We start from the raw sequence: 17781 nt of genomic DNA on the forward strand, positions 1-17781 counted from the left end.
ATATTATACTGGGTCTTATATTATACCTGGTCTTATATTATAGTAAAATAAGACCAGGTCTTATATTAATTTTTGCTCCAAAAGACGCATTAGAGCTGATGGTCCGGCTAGGTCTTATTTTCAGGGAAACACTGTATTCAGTTTTTAAAAAAGAATGAATTTGAAAATGTCCATGATAAAAAGTAAAAAATAAATAAATAGTTTTAAGTGATAACAAGACGCAAAACTGTGAGTGTAGTACCCTACCATTTTTATAAACCAAAGTAGGGAGGAATGTGTACACACACACACACACACACACACACACACTCACACACACACTTCTATATGCAAAGAATATTTCTTAAGAGTTCAAAAATCTGTAACAGAGGTATCTTTTGGGAAGAACTAACTGATATACTAAGGGTTAGGTAGAGGAGATTTACAATGTATACTTTTATGTAAAAATGTTTAAGTTCAAAATATTAACAATGAATTAACAGGCATAAAAATGGGAAACATGCATCCTATAATATAATAGAATAACATTCGTAAGAGGGAGTGGAAGAAAAATTCAGAACACTGAATTTTAACCCTGGCTCTGCCACTCAGCAACTCTGTGACCAAGAGCAAGTTGGTTCACTTATCTGTGCCTCAGTTTTATCACCTATAAAATAAGAAATGAAGGCATTTATTAAATAATCTTAAAACACTATTTCTTTAAAAAAATCTTTGTCTTAGTTTTCTCTCCTGGTTTCTAACAGAAAGTTGAACCTTGTCCTCATTATGGAAATTATGTTCCTATATTCATTATACAGTAACCGATTACTTGACAAGAGATAGTAGCTTTTAAATCTTAGTCATCTCTATTGCTCAATGGAGTGTGGCAAAGAACATCGATCTTTTTCCATATACGAACAATTTACGCTTAAAATAAAATGTTTGACAGCAAGCATTTCTACCTCTCAAACAACATTCCCTATTCTATAAAAGTATAGCATAAATTTAAAATGTGTTTTGATTATTTTCTTCATGAAACCAGTAATTTTTATCAAGCATTTTTGTGTCAAATGTGAGGTTACGCATTTTTTCATATGGTATCTCCAATCCTCACAACAATCTTACAAGGTAGGTAGTATTATACTAATTTTACAGACGAGAAACCGATACGTAGACAAGTTAAACTGCCTTGCCCAAGGTCATGGAATTAGCTACTTGTGTAGAGCCAGATTCTAATCCAGGCCTGTCGATTCTGAAGCCAGTGCTTTAAACACATGATACTTGCACTTGGTGTTTATTAAAAATAGTATTATATATTGGTACAGAGATTTAAAGTTACATAATATAGGTTAATAAAAATACAACCATTATTCCTAAGCTTTATTCCTTCTGTGATTGGTTTCCACTGTTTTCTCTTCATGCACCCAATGGTTTACAACTAGCAGTGCAGTTGTAAACTTTGCAGATTATCAAAATTTTCATGCTCTTGGATGCATCTTGGGGTTTCCTCTGTCCTTTAAGAGACACGTGTGTATATGCAGGTAGAATATCCAGTATGGGTTGAGCCCTGGAGAATACTTGGTATGGATAAACACTAAAGAATTACTGGCTGATGTGAGGAGTATAACCTAACTGTTCAGTGGTGGGATCAGACTGTTATCACCCTAATCCGGAGTTAATCTTTGCGTTGCTAATGGGAAGACAACCAGATATACTGTGTCTCCTAGTGTGATGCGTTACCTAGGGTGAATTCTAGTCAAAAATATTTAACTGGTCTCCACTAAGCTGAAGCTTGCAGAGCCAACTTACAGTTTCCAGGAAACAGAGCTCCGTGACACCATAAGGAAGCAACCAGACTAATACAGAAGGTGTAGTATTTTTTTCTGGACTTTACCATCAACAAGTCAGAATCATGAAGAAGAAATTGTTCTGGAATAAAAGAGCCTTCGTGGAAATAACCAGATGCAATAAGTGATCCTGGATTGGCACCAGTTTCATTATAAGAACAGTTTGGAAAAAAATAGGGGAAATTTGAATACGGATTGGGTATTAGATAATATAGAATTATTATTAACTTTAAGTGTGATGTTATTTTGCCTGTTATTTTTTTAAAGGTGCATCTTTAAGGAAAAAAAAAAATATATCATTTTAACATTGGCTGAACGAACGAATGAGAAAAGCCCGGGCTGGAGATACAGGCCTGGTAATTAAAACAATGAGAACAGATGAGATCACCTAGGAAAGTACATAAGGCAAGATAAAGAGATGTGGACCAAAGGGACTACTGACATTTCCAAGACTAGATCTAGAACCACCAAACTGAAAAAGAGCAGCTGGAGAAGTAAGAGGACCATGAGGAAAGTGGTACTACGTAAGCTCAAGGAAAGTTTCAAGAGGGATTAAAGCAATTAATAATGTGAAATCCTAATGAGAGATCAAGCAGGATAAAGACTGAAAAGAGATGTCTAACAAATAATAAACAGAAGGTCAGTGATGACCTGATTGAGAGGAGTTTCAGTAGAGTGACTGGAGCAGAAGTCAGAGGAGTGAACTGCAGTTGAAGAAGTGGAGACATCACTCCTTTTTCAAAGAAGTTTGGAGTTTTTCAGAAAGATGAGAACCTGTACAAATAATACACATTGTTCAGATAATGAAATTCCTAGTGATTGGTACTAACATGCAGTAATAAATAAGTGAAAGACAGAATATAAAGGGCAGAAGTTGATGTCAGAGTTGTAAAATAAAGGATTCCTCTTTACACTCCTCACATAATGCCTACATAAAATAACTATCTGCAATTACACTTCTAATAGTCTGCAAATTCAATACAACTATAGTTTGGTTTTTTCCTACTTGCCTCCTAAAGAAAGGTGATATGGCAATCTTATATTTAGACGTGTTTCACTGTATGGAATGAACTGGCTCCCTTAAAAATTGGATGTAAAATAAATTTTTGTAAATCAAATAACTGAGTCAGGAAAATTTATTATCTAACCTAGTTACCCTTAGGCTACAATCTGATTTCATTCAGGTCACGTCTTTACAAATAATATTAATAATAAATGGCTCATGTTGATATTACAACATATATCCCTTGGTCCCTATTCTAATCCTATGAGCTATGAAGGATAGATATTATTAGCCCTATTTGTCCCTAAAACATTCTTCTGCTACAAGGGGACTCTGTTTGGAAAAAATGCATGCTTTTCCTTTTGAAGAAATACGGTATATCCAGAAGAGTTCTGGAATAGCCCCAAAGCTATTTAGCTTCCTTAATACATGAAGAACCTTGGTCTCTCCACATTCTTAAGCTCAGCCCTAGTCTCTTAACAAGTCCTTAAAAGAGAAAAGGAACTTAAAAAAAAATCAGTTTATAGAATAAAATTATTTGTTTTTTGTCCATTGTTAAAAGACTAAGAGTAAAATATTTTATATTTCTTTCCTAGAAAACAATTGCTTTTTAAAAACTAGAGTCAGCTGATTTTTTTCCACTTTTGAGCTATAATGGACGTAAGTAGCTGACTTTGAAGAAAAAAATGTACTCTAGCCCTCATACAGAATGACATTAATTTTTTTTGGTAAAAATAGTTATTATTGTATCTAATTTATAATAAGTTCAGACTGTTGAGTACTGGGAGTTTTCTTAAAGTGGGTCAGACCTACACTATACTATGTATTAATAAATAACTAATAATAAATAGCTAATAATTTTTAAGCACTTTCTATGGTGAGTACCAAAAGGATTACTGCATTTAACAGTTTCAACGACAAAACCTGTAAAGCAAGCATTATTTATCATCATTCTCATTTTACATCTGAAAAAAATAGATTAAATCTTGCTATATCCAAAGTTGTAGATTTTAGACATGCCATCTTACAATATGCTGAATTTTAATCTCGCTTGAAACAGTATTAATCAAGATCAAAGTTAAAAATGTAGTTTGAGAGCTATGCTACAGTAAATTCACAGGAAAAGCAGAGCTGGCATTGGAAAATAAAATTAAACACTAGTTATACAATAATGTGAATCTATTTAATACTCTTGAATGGTAACTTAAATATGGTTAAGATAGAAATTTTTATGTGTTTTTTTATCACACACACAAAAAATCCCAACCTTAGCTTTATTAGAAAAGTATTAAACAAATTCTTTAGTATTTTTCACAGTACTCATTTCTCACTTATCACAGTAAAGGACAGTTGTCCATTGGTATCCACAGGAGACGGGTTCCAGGACAGCCACGGATACCAAATCCGTGGATGCTCAGGTCCCTTATATAAAATGGTATAGTATTTGCACATAACCTGTATTTGCTTACACATCACTTCATTAGCTTGTATTCAGTGTAGCGTTTGGTATATGGCAAATTCAAATTTTGCTTTTTGGAACTTTCTGGGATTCCGTGCCCCCTGACCCCCCACGTATTTTCAATCTGCAGTTGGATTTCACATCCACGGATATGGAAGGCTGACTTTATGTTTAATGTTATTCCTTCTATTATTAAGGTATGGAGTTACATTTCTATAGTTTGAGTTAAAAAGCTATAGGTGTTTCACAGAAGCAACCCATTGTAAGATACAAATATAGTACAATATTTAATTGCATTCCTATACTTTAACATACATTTCCAAATTCTGTATAATGATGTAATTTTTATAATCAGAAAAAAAATTTAAAAATTGAGATTGACATTAAATATAATAACTGTGGCAATGAGAAAAGATCTGAGGCTTGGATTTTACATCTGAGAATCTACTTCATGTATACTAGCTTACTTTACTTCTGTATTTCATGTTGTCTGTTAGGAAAAAGGTTAGCATGTGAATATGCAAATTGTTTTTTATAAGTAGAGGTAGTCCAAAAGAGGCTGCTAAAGTCTGTAGCTACTTTATATACAAAGACCCTCTGGAAAGAAAAGTGGAATATTTTGGGACCCTACGAAGGTTACGAGAAACTAGTAGAAATATGTTGAAACATGCAGTTGCAAAGACCCTTTGCAATACCCTCTAATAGCTCAGAACAACAATAACCAAAAATGCTATTGTTGAATCTAGTTTTCAATGGGAGACATTCTAACGATTCACATAATCCAAATTTTAAATTATATAAATCCACATGTAAATAATACATATATAAATAACTAGTGAGATTACATTCAACAGGTTTAAATTTGTCAACAGTCTTCTCACCTTCGTGGCCTAGTCCTTGGGGACATCATTTCATTCCCAAGTATGTGGTACCGTCTTGCTTCATGCAACAACTGATAACACTCAGGAGAATTCTGGATCAATTGGTCCACCTCAACTGTTTGAACGAAGTAGTTGGGATGCAACAGAGGAAGTCTCACATGTGTCAGGAGCTCATGTAATAGTGGTCTTCTCAGATCAACAGCACGATAGACCCAACGCATGACGGCTTCAAAAACCATCTCCTCTTTACCAATAACAAGTTCATCACTACAAATATAATCAATAAGTTCATCTTTGTCAAGCTCAAGAAATTCTTCATGCTGAGACACATCCTCAAAAGTCTGCAATGCAAAATTCTTGCATTTTGTGAAGAGTGTTTTGAGTGAATGGGTATCAGCAAAGCGCTGGATTCCTAAGCAATTACAAGGATCAAGTTGCTCCTCCAAGAACTTGGCACACGCATCACGGAGAACACTGATCTGAAAGAGGCTTGAGGTTTCAAAGAGATATTGTACGTTCTCTGTAGTGATCTTCACCTTTCCAGTATAAACATACTGCAGGAAACATTCCATAGCTTCAGCTAAAATACCGTTGATTTCAACCAACATTTCTCGGCTTTCCCTGTGGTCATTACAAAACATAGCTCTGAAGTAGCTACTACAAGCTGAGAGAACAGCTCTATGGCAAGGAAATTCTTTTCCTTCCACACAAATGATAACATCTGTGAACAAGCGGCTATCTCGGAATTCATTAAATATCTGGAGTATGTTTTCAGCATGGGACGATCCTGAGGAGAAGTCAAAAAACTCGTGGCCTGTCAGAGATTTTGGGTCCATCTCAAAAACTTTACGCTTAATTGCTGGGGAATCACGCACCCCGAGATCCTCTCTGTTTAGTCTTCGTCCCAGTATTAAGACCATTGTTACATCAGTTGACTATATAATTGCTGAGAAATGACCACTAGGGATCTTCTTTATGTGGCTAAAAGTTAAGAAAAAGTGAAAACATTTCAATATGTAAAAAATTCAGTATTTTATATTGATGTAACACTCTACCAAAAATCACATCATTAATATATTTCATATATGGTATGGAAGACTATTTCATTTTAATAAAAATTGCATTTGCACAATTAGTAATAATTGTGGTGTAATTTGCAATAGGACTCCTTAAACTCCCCTCCCCTCCCCTCAGCTGAAAGAATATTATGTGCTTTGTGAATTACTAATAACTTTGTCTTCCCTTTTGCATAGCTGGGTTTCATCTACCGACTAAAGTCAGAATTCTGTAAGACACAGAATCTGACTACATTCAGAATCATAATTTAAGTGTTTATCATCTTAATATAGTGTTGTTAGAGAGGAATTCAGCTATACCTATCAATAACCTTTAAAAATATGTATACTGTTTGACCAGCAAGTCCCTTTCTAGCAGTCTCTCCTAATGAAATAATTAATCAGGATATGTAGAATGATTTATCTATTGAGATGTTCACTGCTGTTTTAATAAAAAGTACTTAACACAACCTAAATGCTCTACAATAAGGCATTATCTAACATAGCACATCTTAAGAATGGGACACAGTCTATGCAGCCATTAAAAATTATGAAGACTATTTAATGACATGGAGTAGTATGAACCAAATAGTAAGTGACAAGCAGACCATAAAACATATGCTAAGAAAATAGAAAAATTTATTTATCAATGCATCTAGGGATAGAAAAAAAAGGAAGCACATATGAGTATGCCAAAATTTTAAGTGATCTATTTATTTTGTTTTTTTCTATTTTCCCCCAAATTTCCACTATAAGTAATACTTCATTTTTCGTTTTAAAATGCATGTTATCTATACCCTACTCTCTTTCACTAATAAGACACATCCCTAAACATCCCTCAGAAGTGACTGTGAATAGGTTAACTAATGGATTGAGGCACTGGGCTATAGCTATCAATTCCTTAAACTTTGATTTTTTTAAGGTGGTTCTTCTCCTATTCTCTTTTCACATTTCCGTAAGTTGACATGTGATCCAAAATGCATTTGTAATTGGCTTGAGAGCACTCAGATTAACTCTCTCATCTATTCCCATGCTCACAGAATCTTATACACAATCACTTCTAAAGGTCCCAGCTTCTTCCTGAAATATTCCAACAGACATCCAGGCCTAACTATGGTAGCATGAAGAAGGTAGCTTAACGTTATGGAAAACAGTATGGAGGTTCCTCAAAAAATTAAAAATAGAACTACCATACGACCCAGCAATTCTACTTCTGGGTATTTATCTGAAGAAATCCAAAACTCTACTTTGAAAAGATATATGCACCCTTATACTCATTGCAGCATTATTTACAATAGCCAAGATATGGAAGCAGCCTAAGTGTCCATGGATAGACGATGCGGTACATATATACAATGGAATACTAATGAACCATAAAAAGAATGAAATCTTACTATTTGCAACAACATGGATGGACCTGAAAGGTATTATGCTAAGTGAAATAAGTCAGACAGAGAAAGACAAATACCATAGGATCTCACTTATATGTGGAATCTGAAAAAACAAAATAGACAAACACACAAAGCAGAAACAAACTTACAGACACAGAGAACAAGTTGATGGTGGTCAGATGGGAGGGGGATAGGGAGATAGGTGGAAAAGGAGAAAGGGATTAAGAAATATGAATTACCAGTTATAAAAATAGTCACAATATGCCCTATGATGTAAAGGACAGCATAGGGAATATAGTCAATAATATTGTAACAACTGTGCATGGTGACAGATGGGTACTAGACTTAACTTCATAAGGTGTATAAATGTCTAACCACTATGCTGTACACCTGAAACTAATATAATATTGTCTGTCAATTGTAACTGAAAAATAAATTTAAAAATAAAAAAATAAAATATATACCAGTTTCAAAAAATAAAGTAAGATATCATTTAAAAAAGAAGGCTCAAGAACAAAATTTTGAACTCCCAAAACGGAATGCCATCCTCCATTCACAAGCTACAAATAAAATTGAAACTTGAGAGTCAACAATCTTAATTTAAGACTATTTTGTATACCCTATCACACAATAAGTTTTTTAAGTCCTTATGTGACATAGTAGGCAAGAAAATATGAAATATCAAAATCAAGAAGTAACTCATTCTAATATATATATATATATATATATATATTCTCCTTTTTTTCATATTCGTATTTATTATCTTTGTCCTCCCTTTTTAATCACCCTAATGACCCAGATTTCCTAGTTCCAATATTCACTAGATACGGCCAACTTCCATCAATTCCTTCATTGAATTTACTTAATGCTGTCACTTCCATCACTCTCATCACCAACAAATACTTACTGTATGCCAATTATTGTCATGACACTATGCTAGGCCTATGGTTTAGAGATTAAAGATACGGTTGTTGAGGTTTTAAAAAAAATCCATATATATGGTTCAGACAAAGCATATTCACCAAAAGATAAATAACAACATAAGGCAACACAGACAATATGCTGCCACATTGGTACGGATAGGATAGCATAGTTCCCACTTAAGCTTCTATTAAATGTTTTTTGCTTCTTCATATAAATTGGCATTTCCTTTTCCTGAAGTCTAGGTGATAGGGTTTTTCCTGAGCAGACGTACACCTGGCGATTCTAATTGTTTAGGGAAAAGTACCTGGCTGTAACATCTGAAGGACACATAAATGCTTGTATTCTGTACAGAATCTTTTTCTCTTCCATTCCTTTTTCCATCCCCCAATTTTGTAGAGTAGAAAATAATTCAAGCATTTTATCAGTCAAATGGAATAATGTAAAAGAAATACTACTTTTATCTGTGATCACTAGGTGAGGATTCAGAGGTAGTATGTTCATAGGGAAATCCCTGCTGAGGGCATGTAGACTGTGCTTTTTAAAATCCTGAAATGACTGAAGAATGGTCATTTTGGTCCACTCTAAGAATCCTGGCAAAACCTGAGGAAGTTCTTGGAAATCTACCATTTAAGGCTTTAGGAGTTATGAAGAGCCAAATCTGTGTAATAATTGTGTATCTACTAGTTTGACGCAAACTGGGGAGGCTCTATTTCCTTACACGCACTAAAAAAACAAAACAGAACAACATCAGTCTTTTTGTTGGACAGCTTACCAAGTAAGTCTGGCACTTACTAAATTCTTCATATGGATTATTTAGTTTAATCCTCATAACAACCCTATGAGGTTGTTGCTATAATTAACAAAAAAGTTGGATTTACAGTCTTAGGACTTCATATACAAGATTAAGACAGATTTTTCTAAATAGGCAGGAACTATTTACAAAGCAAGTGAAAGATTTACAAAGCAAGTGAAAGACTGATAGGGAGAAACTATACCCTCACTTCTAAGTTAAGAAAAACAGAAAATTCCAAGTATACAAATATATACAGGCAATTTATTTTCTAAATGTGTAAACAAAGGTTTGTAATGTAATGAGACACTTATGGCAGAGGAAGCTCACGTAGGAGGCCTATTTAAACGAACACATACAAAAGGAAAAACAAACCCAAGAGAATGCTTATGCATGGCTGATTTCTGGAGCAACGTCAACAAAGTAGTAACTACCAGATATGTAGTCAGTAAAATTAGTTTATCTTAAATTTGACGGAATGTTTGTCTACATGTGTTACGGTCCAAGTAAGCTAGATTTTGAACTGTAATCTAAAGACAGTTGGAAGTTTTAAGTGACAGGTTTGCCTGAGAACAAATAAAAGCTTCATTTTGTTAATTTTAATACCTAAATGAATAAAATTACATCTGAGTTTAAATTATTTTATTATTAGTTTTAAAATGTATTAAGATTTCCCAAAAAAAAAAAAAAAGAAAAACAGGGGGGTTCTTCCCATGTTTTTTAAGATTTTCCTGATTACTTAGAGAGCTCATGTTTGCCTCATTTGTAGGTCATTCAGTTCCTTGGGTTATAGCTGACAATGCACGTATGTGCACGTCCACAAGCATGTGCACATAGGTTAAAATTCATTTATAACACATATAGTCACTTCTGAATTCCAAGTTCCTATACATGGGCAATAGCATTTATATCAAATATGCTTTTAATCTGAAGTTACCTCAGTAATAGTTCAATACACAAAAAACTATCCTCTCTAGAAGAGAGATCACTATTGTGCCTGAATGTTAATTTTTTGTTGTTGAAACTGCAAAAAGTTCAAAACGTAATATCACAAGTGATTTAATTATGGTAAACATAAATAAATTGGTGATATGGAATATAACTCATATTTCAATCTTAATGCTTTACTAATCTAAATTCAAATTATAGTTGAATTAGATATGTCAGATTCCCAAATCAAGACCTTAATCTTCAAATTAGCTTATTTAAATTCTTATTGCATTTCAGGTTTATAAAAAAATTCACACAAACTATTGTTTTTGACTCATAATAGAATTACTGGAGTTAACAAAAATCTTGAGCCTTTTGCTTCCATATAATTTTCTTTTCTCAATGTTTAAGTGAAGATGTATTCAGAACGCAAAACAAGGTAACATACTGCAAGAACTAAAAATTTCCCTTTGGCTCAAAGGGACAAGTAAGAAAACAAAACGATATTCTTTTCTGTACCCAGTAATCTTACAGTATCAGGTATTTGTTATCTGGTATCTTACTGTATCTGATAAATTGGGGATAGCATATTGAGTTAAGTGTTAATATGAAGCTGGTTAAAACTTTATAGGAGTTAAGGGTCTGTCTTTTTATGCTATTTTTTGCCCCTTATTCTCATAGCTGATTCTTTAATTATTGACCAACAAGAGGTCTTTCACTGGTTTTATACAATGTAAAACTGAAAATCCTGGATTATTAGAACAGCTATAAAATCACCTGCTATTACCAAGTATTCAACAGCAACAAGAAACTTGTGTTTATTTACTGCTTTGTTAATAAGACAGACTATCTCTTAGATCTGGGCTGTTTACTTCCAAGCGGCTTTGGCCTGGCTTTTTGGACATCCCTCACTTTCCCTGGACTTTCTGAGAACTCTCCCATTAACCAGTCTCCGCAACAGCATGAAATATAACTTTTCCTGTTGATGCATGGGTAAGCGATTTGAAATTAAGAAAATTTTCTTAATTTTCTCATTAAGAAATATGAGATGTATTTCAAAGTTTATCTTTTGGGCTTCCAGATGTAATTTATTTGCCTTTGTTTTCCCATTTTACACAAGTAAAGTATTTTAACTAGTAATGGAAAAAGTAAGCAACTAAGTAGACATCTCTGGACAAAACAAGAGGAAAATGTTTGTTCCAAGGAAATACAATTACTGAAAGTTGTATCTGTATAAGTTTGTGGATGAAAGGATGATCAGACTGCCCCGTCAATGACTGACGGATGAAGTCACATGATTTGTCTAGAAAAGGTAGTATCTCTTTTTCTCCCTCATTTCTTCCAGAGCTGTATTTCTAGAGCTACACAGTCACTTGAAAGGAAGACTTTTCTTAACAGAAAGATTCTTCTAGTTAAGGATACTCTAGGGTTTATTTCCAATTGCAGAACTCATAAATGTTGTAGGCCTAGTTTCTGATTGCTAAGTGGATTTAAAATTGTATGTTTTTGGCCTATGTTCCAGAAAAATGAGTGGAGATAACTTATTTTAGTGTCGCTAAGACTACAGAAAAGTGTAAGAGGGCCTGAGGATATCATGGAGGAGTAGAAAGGAATGAGTAAATGCTTTACTCGGTAATGGAAATGATTGTGACACTGCCTTCCTTTACGATCTTGCGGCTGAATTATTCCGTGACTCTGACTGGCCTAAGTGACCCCTGGTTAAAGAAAGGAAAATGGTTTAGATTCTCTAGTAACAATGTTTAGATAGTTTATAAACATTAAATACCTTTTTAGCATTTGCTTGATCAAAGCCTCAGTCAAAATATTTGTGTTAATTTCCACACCTAAAATAAATGGAGAACAGCAACATGTAAATCAGATACAAAACACTTCATGTAGTGTTGGCATTTACTAACATGTTGAAAAAAAGCTTGTAGTAGATTTCAGCTTCTGACTGGAAGTTTACTTTTGCGTAGAAAATCATTACTGAATAATTCCTCAAAGCAAATTAATAACTTTATGCTATTTTACATATAAATCATTAATAGTTTCATTATTTATCAACTTCTTTACTTGACAATTTTACTCTGCAGTGAAGTTTCTTGAGTGAAAGATGAGTAAACAAATATTCATGTCAACAGCAAACTAATGGTGGCATTGAGAAGAGAAAATATGTATCCTGTGATAATTGTAAATTGGGATATTTGAAGAGTGTTTGGTAATTAATATTTCATCGGAGTTTGGAGCCATTAAATAATTCTGAGTTGGCCTATCAATATTACCAAAAGCAAATAGTTTAGTCATTATGTATTACATAACTATGGAATCAATTTCAGAAAATCTCAAGTATACTGGGTAATTCAGGAGAAAGATTTTGATTTTTAAACCACAGTTATCTAGATTATCCATATAGAATCTCCAAGCTTACCAAATAATTTTTTAATGTTTTAATATATAAATGCATTTCTTCTGCTTCGTTGAACTTTATATACACTTAGTACCTGTAGAAAACAACTAATTCAGCAAAATTCCCCTTTTTTTTGGTGGCTGAGATGGAGAGGAATGCTTAAGAGAAAAATACCAACTCCTTGAACTGTGCACAGAATAGCAATAGTATTTAAATACAAGTGGTTCTGGTTTCTGGCATATATCTATAAATAGCACTCAAATTCTTAACAAGTTAGGCCAATTCAAAAGTTGATGATGCAGACCAAGCTACAGACTATGATGGTTCCCACAGATACACATAAACATACATCTCTGTTCCCTGATTATATGATTGAGAGATGAATGTTATCTTGTGTGTCTCTTGACTTGTAGAATTCAGCCTAACTTGTATGTACTCTTGGTAAAGAATATTTCAACTTGGTCAAATAGGGGACTGTTAGTCCTACCTAAGTGCTTCTTCCCAATGGAGAAGATCCTGAGCCAACACAGGGGGTCAGGTCAATTCAAGAAACATTTATAGAGAACTTAACTCTCTGTCTGGCACAGGGGTCGCAAATACTGCATTCAGATCCAATTTCAGACTCTATAGGATTGGCTAAGACTGGAACCAAGTAAAAACTCCAAGATTGACATCAAAATACATTCAAATTCTCAGTGTTTCCCTTGCAGAAGACACAGGTACAAAAATTCTCTCATGATTGATCTGACCTAGAATTATACATTAAGGAGCATAAGGGCAAGGCAATTCACCTGGACATTTTCTTCAGAGCTTTCAGGTAATACTTACAAACCTAATAGGTAGTAAGGAGAAGGGACAGAGGAGCTCAGTGTACAAAGTCCAAAGGAGATACATGATATCAGAATTGATCTACAGTGTAGCTGTCCTGCAACTGAGCTTATTTTTCCTTCATAAAGCGGGAATTCTATACAAAGAAAGAATTTACTATCAGCCTTAAAGATAGTATAGATTAATGAAGGACTTATAAAGACTAAGACATACCAGAAAGCAAAGGAAACCAACATTTTGACTCACATGGCCCCTACAACTTGCAGTCGTGAACTGCCACATGTTATGCTCTACACTACTTGATTTTCTCAAATTCAACCTTGAGTGAATAACATAGGAGAGGCAACAAAAAGACTAATAACCAAGAAGAGGTTTATCATTGAGGATACATATTAACTCAAAGCAAGCCGGAAAACAACTGCAATATAGTAAATTCATTATTTTAAAATAACTAGAAAATTATATTTAACATGGTACTACATAAAACCAAGCAGTTTTTATAAATTTCAGACATTTTCACCCGATTTTCTCAAAGCTAATTTATGTGAACCATTCTATTTAATGACCACTTTTTAAAGATTCTAAATTTACACACTTAAATTTTCCATTTAAAGTTTCTCTGGGAGCAGTGATTCCTGAACCACGTTTTACAAATGTAATATTTAAAATCAAGTCTTCAAGCTATTTTCAACAATTCTAATTTCTTAATGGAACCACCAAGAACATATTTACCCACTTAAGACACCAGAAACCAATTAAAAACTTAAATTTCTTTGTCTAGAATTATAGCAACTAATGATTACCCTTTCTTTACTAGAACCTCAAATGGTCAATACATTATGACTTTGATTGAGAGAAAGAGAAATAAGAGGTATCTGAAGATAAAAATTTAGGAGTGCTAGGGCAGCCGGCCGGATAGCTCAGTTGGTTAGAGCCTGGTACTGGTAACAAGGTTGCTGGTTCCATCCCCACATGGGCCACTGTGAGCTGCACCCTCCACAACTAGATCGAAACAACTAGTTGATTTGGAGCTGATGGGTCCTGGAAAAACACACTTAAAAATTAAAAGTTAAAAAAAAAAGTTTAGCAATCCTGTTTTTAATAGAGTAAGGGTTCTAAAATGTTAATGGTTGTCAAGTGGCCACATATTCTTTGTTTCAGTCACAACAGAAATCGAATCATACAGAATGTATTTTTCATATACTGTACTTATGAGGATATTTTCTTTACATTTTTCATTATACAGGCCATACCTAAATATTTGTTGAAAAAGAATGTCCCAAATTTCTAGATAAACATATATACAAAAATAACTGTAGTCACTTATTTAATAAATAGTATTTACTTTTCACAGGCTTGACCTTTGGGTTTTAACGAAATGGCAGAAAACAAGGAAGTTAAAACAAAGTTTTTGTTTTTTAAAAAGCATTAAGGTTTTATTTTAGTCTTAGATTGGACAAAAGCCAGGAAAGTTTAAGTTAAAGCTGATAGTCAGCCCTAACTCAGAATATTATTTCTTCTTCCTGTTTAGAGACTAAGTTACAGGCTTTGTCTGGATAAGCAGGCTTTTGAGTGATGGTTTTATTTTTTTAAAAAGGTTAGGTTTGTATTTTATTTTGTACTTCTTTAGATATGTTACAAACCCCAATGCAAGAATGACCAGGCAGTTTGGGATCACAGAAGCTGCTCCTTCCTAGTGTAGCCATCTCCACTTCAATTTAAAAAATACATGAAAATGCATAACCAACGAGAACTATTCATATTCAATTCCTGCTTCACATGGGGGGGGGGATCAATCTACCTCCTACAAAAATTGATTAAGTTTTGGGTGAATTCCTACAGATTTACAGGAAAAGAAAACCTGACAAAACTCAAGTACCCTATTTTTACGATCTCCTCCTAAGGAAAACCGTATCTTCAACACACTGTGGTTTAAATGATCCTGTAGATTTCATTAGTCATCTTAATTTATAATTCTAAAACAAGACATTTGCAATTCACTCACAAATTTTGAATTACTACGAGGATTAATACAATGAGAACAGCTCATCTAAACCGGGGTATAAAATCTTTATTTTTAGGAGAATATCCTGGGTCCTTGTTTTTTTTTTTTTTTTTAGAAGTCTAATTTTACATCTTAGTCGACAGCAGGCAGATTTTAAATCTATTTGACGTACCTAACAAAAATCAACCTCAGCTGGTGGACTAAACAGTCTGTAGCTGCAACTACTAAGAGGTGATTTTAAAAAGCTGCTCAAGAGCAAGTGATTAATCGTTAAAATCCACCAAAACTAATTGTAAATAGTCACTGCCTCAGGGGTCAGACTAGGGCACCCTAAAACGTGGCGTTACAGACCTTATTTAGTTATTTAAACCTCGTTAGAGAACCTGCAAAAACAAATTCGCAAAAGGAGGACTTCTTTCCCACCATCCCGGCAGATAACGCGACACTAATTGGGCTAATTTTGGGGTCCTCGCCGGCGGGCTGCGGCTGCCCTCCCCTGGGGGTACAGAGCTGCCCCAGCACTATAGGAGGCGGCAGGGCGGCGGGGAGATTCGGCCTGGTGCCAGTCTTCGGCGCGGGAGCGCGCGCCGCCGTCTACGCTCCCGCGCGTCCTCCAGATCACCTTCAAGGGGGCGGGGAAGATTGGGCAGGACTACCTAGCGACAAGACAGCCGCCAATAAAAACTCGGAACTCGCCCCCTTGTCCCCGCCCTCAAAAAGCCGCAGGCGCCCAATCCCGGCCGCGTTAACAGTCTTGGCCTCGAGTGTCCAGAACTTAGGGGCGGGGACATTAGGAATCAAATTAAGAAACCGAGTCCTGGAGTGGTAGAAAGGTGGGGAAGTTAGGCGGGACTCCGCCGGCGGAACGCCCGCTCCTCCGCCCGCCCCGGCTCCCCGGGGACAGTCGCTCCAGGGCCGGGTTCCCGGCGCAGGCTCCGCCGCGATCCGTGGTAAACAAAGGCTCGCGGGAGGGGGGCGGGGGTAACGGTCAGGTGACAGTGCCGAGCACATTTCGCAACCGCTTTAATGGGGCTTCTCTGGCTCGGACCCACCGTTACCCCGTCAGTCCTCCCAGACAGACAACGGTCGTCCCCACCAAAAGGGAAGGCTTGATTTGAGGCCTCCGCATTCTGTGCTTGCTTCGACTAAAAAAGAGCAGCTCCCCTTTCGAAGCCCAATGGCAACATGCGGGACCCGTCTCCCCAGCGCGGTTAGCCAGCTGCCCCCGCCCCCGAGGCAGCGGTGGGGTGACCGGCACCTGCTACCCCCAGTCCTAGAGGCCATGCCCCTCCCAACCCGCCCCCGGGGCGCGTCAGCAGCGCCGCGGTTCCGGGGAGGCAGTGCCAGTAGGCTGGGGTGCCCTCCCTTAAGGACTGTCGTTATCGAGCCAGGATTGAAGACCCCCATGGTAGCCCTGGAAACCCCTCGCCCTAGAGGCCCTGCAGCCCCAGCCGCAGTCTCTCCTCAGACCCCCTCGTCTGGCTCAGATAGGCGGGCCGCTGCTGGCTTCCCTCCTGCAGACATCCCCGTGGTCATGACCTCCGTCGCCCCTCCGCCCCCGGCTCTGGCGGGTTCCTCGCCTTTCGGCCGGTCCTGGAGCTGTCATCCCCGGGTACCTCTCGGCGAAGGCTGGAAACGCCAGTAGCAGTGGCCAGCAGCAGATGCCCCTGCGATTCCTTAGCGGTCAGCGGCGCAGCGATCCCTCCAGCGCCAGCGTCTCCTCCGGCCAACAGTCTCTGCAGCAGCTCACAACAAAGGAAACATGTGACCGTCCGGGCCAAAACACTGAGCGTCACCGAACCCTGGCCAATCCGAGTGGGCTTCCACGGCCCCGGGGCACCTTGGGAGGTGTAGTTTCCCCTCCGGGGGCCACCGCAGAGGCCACTTGGTTTTCCCGCTGTGGGGCGACGTGGGGTGCGGAGCGTGACGAGACCCAATCCAATAGCTGATTCAGAAATACTTTGTCTTAGGTAGGGACAGGTTAAGGAAATGCACCCGTGTTAGGAGCCTAGTGAGAAACCTGAGTCGTTGTTTTTATTGCCACGTCCAAGGCAAAAAGCACATTACCAAGAAGTCGCAGAATCTTCGAGTTTGGGAGGCGGCTTAGAGATCTTTTTAATTTGACCCCTTGATAGCCAATTGTGAAATCTGAGGGCTTGAGGGGTGAAAGAGTCTAGAACCTGGTCGCTAGACGGCGCAGGGAAACCGTCTTTTTCTGTAAATCTGTTATGTCGTCTGTTACTGTCACCTGTATCAAATACCAGGTTACCCTTTAGACGTGC

At 36.8% G+C, this 17781-nt stretch overlaps 1 protein-coding gene across 2 annotated transcripts in view; it reads right to left on the reverse strand.

The window, feature by feature from the left end:
- The window catches only part of KLHL24 (kelch like family member 24), a 35969-nt gene extending 18733 nt beyond the window's left edge, over nt 1-17236 (reverse strand). The window contains exons 1-3 of one of the 2 annotated variants that reach the window (XM_033127152.1): nt 17116-17236; nt 12046-12103; nt 5170-6150 (exon numbers count right to left, since the gene is read on the reverse strand). In XM_033127152.1, coding sequence (XP_032983043.1) covers nt 5170-6089 — 920 coding nt within the window. In that variant the 5' untranslated portion in view covers nt 6090-6150; nt 12046-12103; nt 17116-17236. Of the gene's footprint in view, nt 1-5169; nt 6151-12045; nt 12104-17079 lie in introns of both variants that reach the window. The other variant, XM_033127143.1, reaches the window with a different exon arrangement.
- Nucleotides 17237-17781: the final 545 nt, after the last annotated feature.

Source organism: Rhinolophus ferrumequinum, chromosome 2 (genome assembly GCF_004115265.2).
Source record: "Rhinolophus ferrumequinum isolate MPI-CBG mRhiFer1 chromosome 2, mRhiFer1_v1.p, whole genome shotgun sequence".
Taxonomy (NCBI): domain Eukaryota; kingdom Metazoa; phylum Chordata; class Mammalia; order Chiroptera; family Rhinolophidae; genus Rhinolophus; species Rhinolophus ferrumequinum.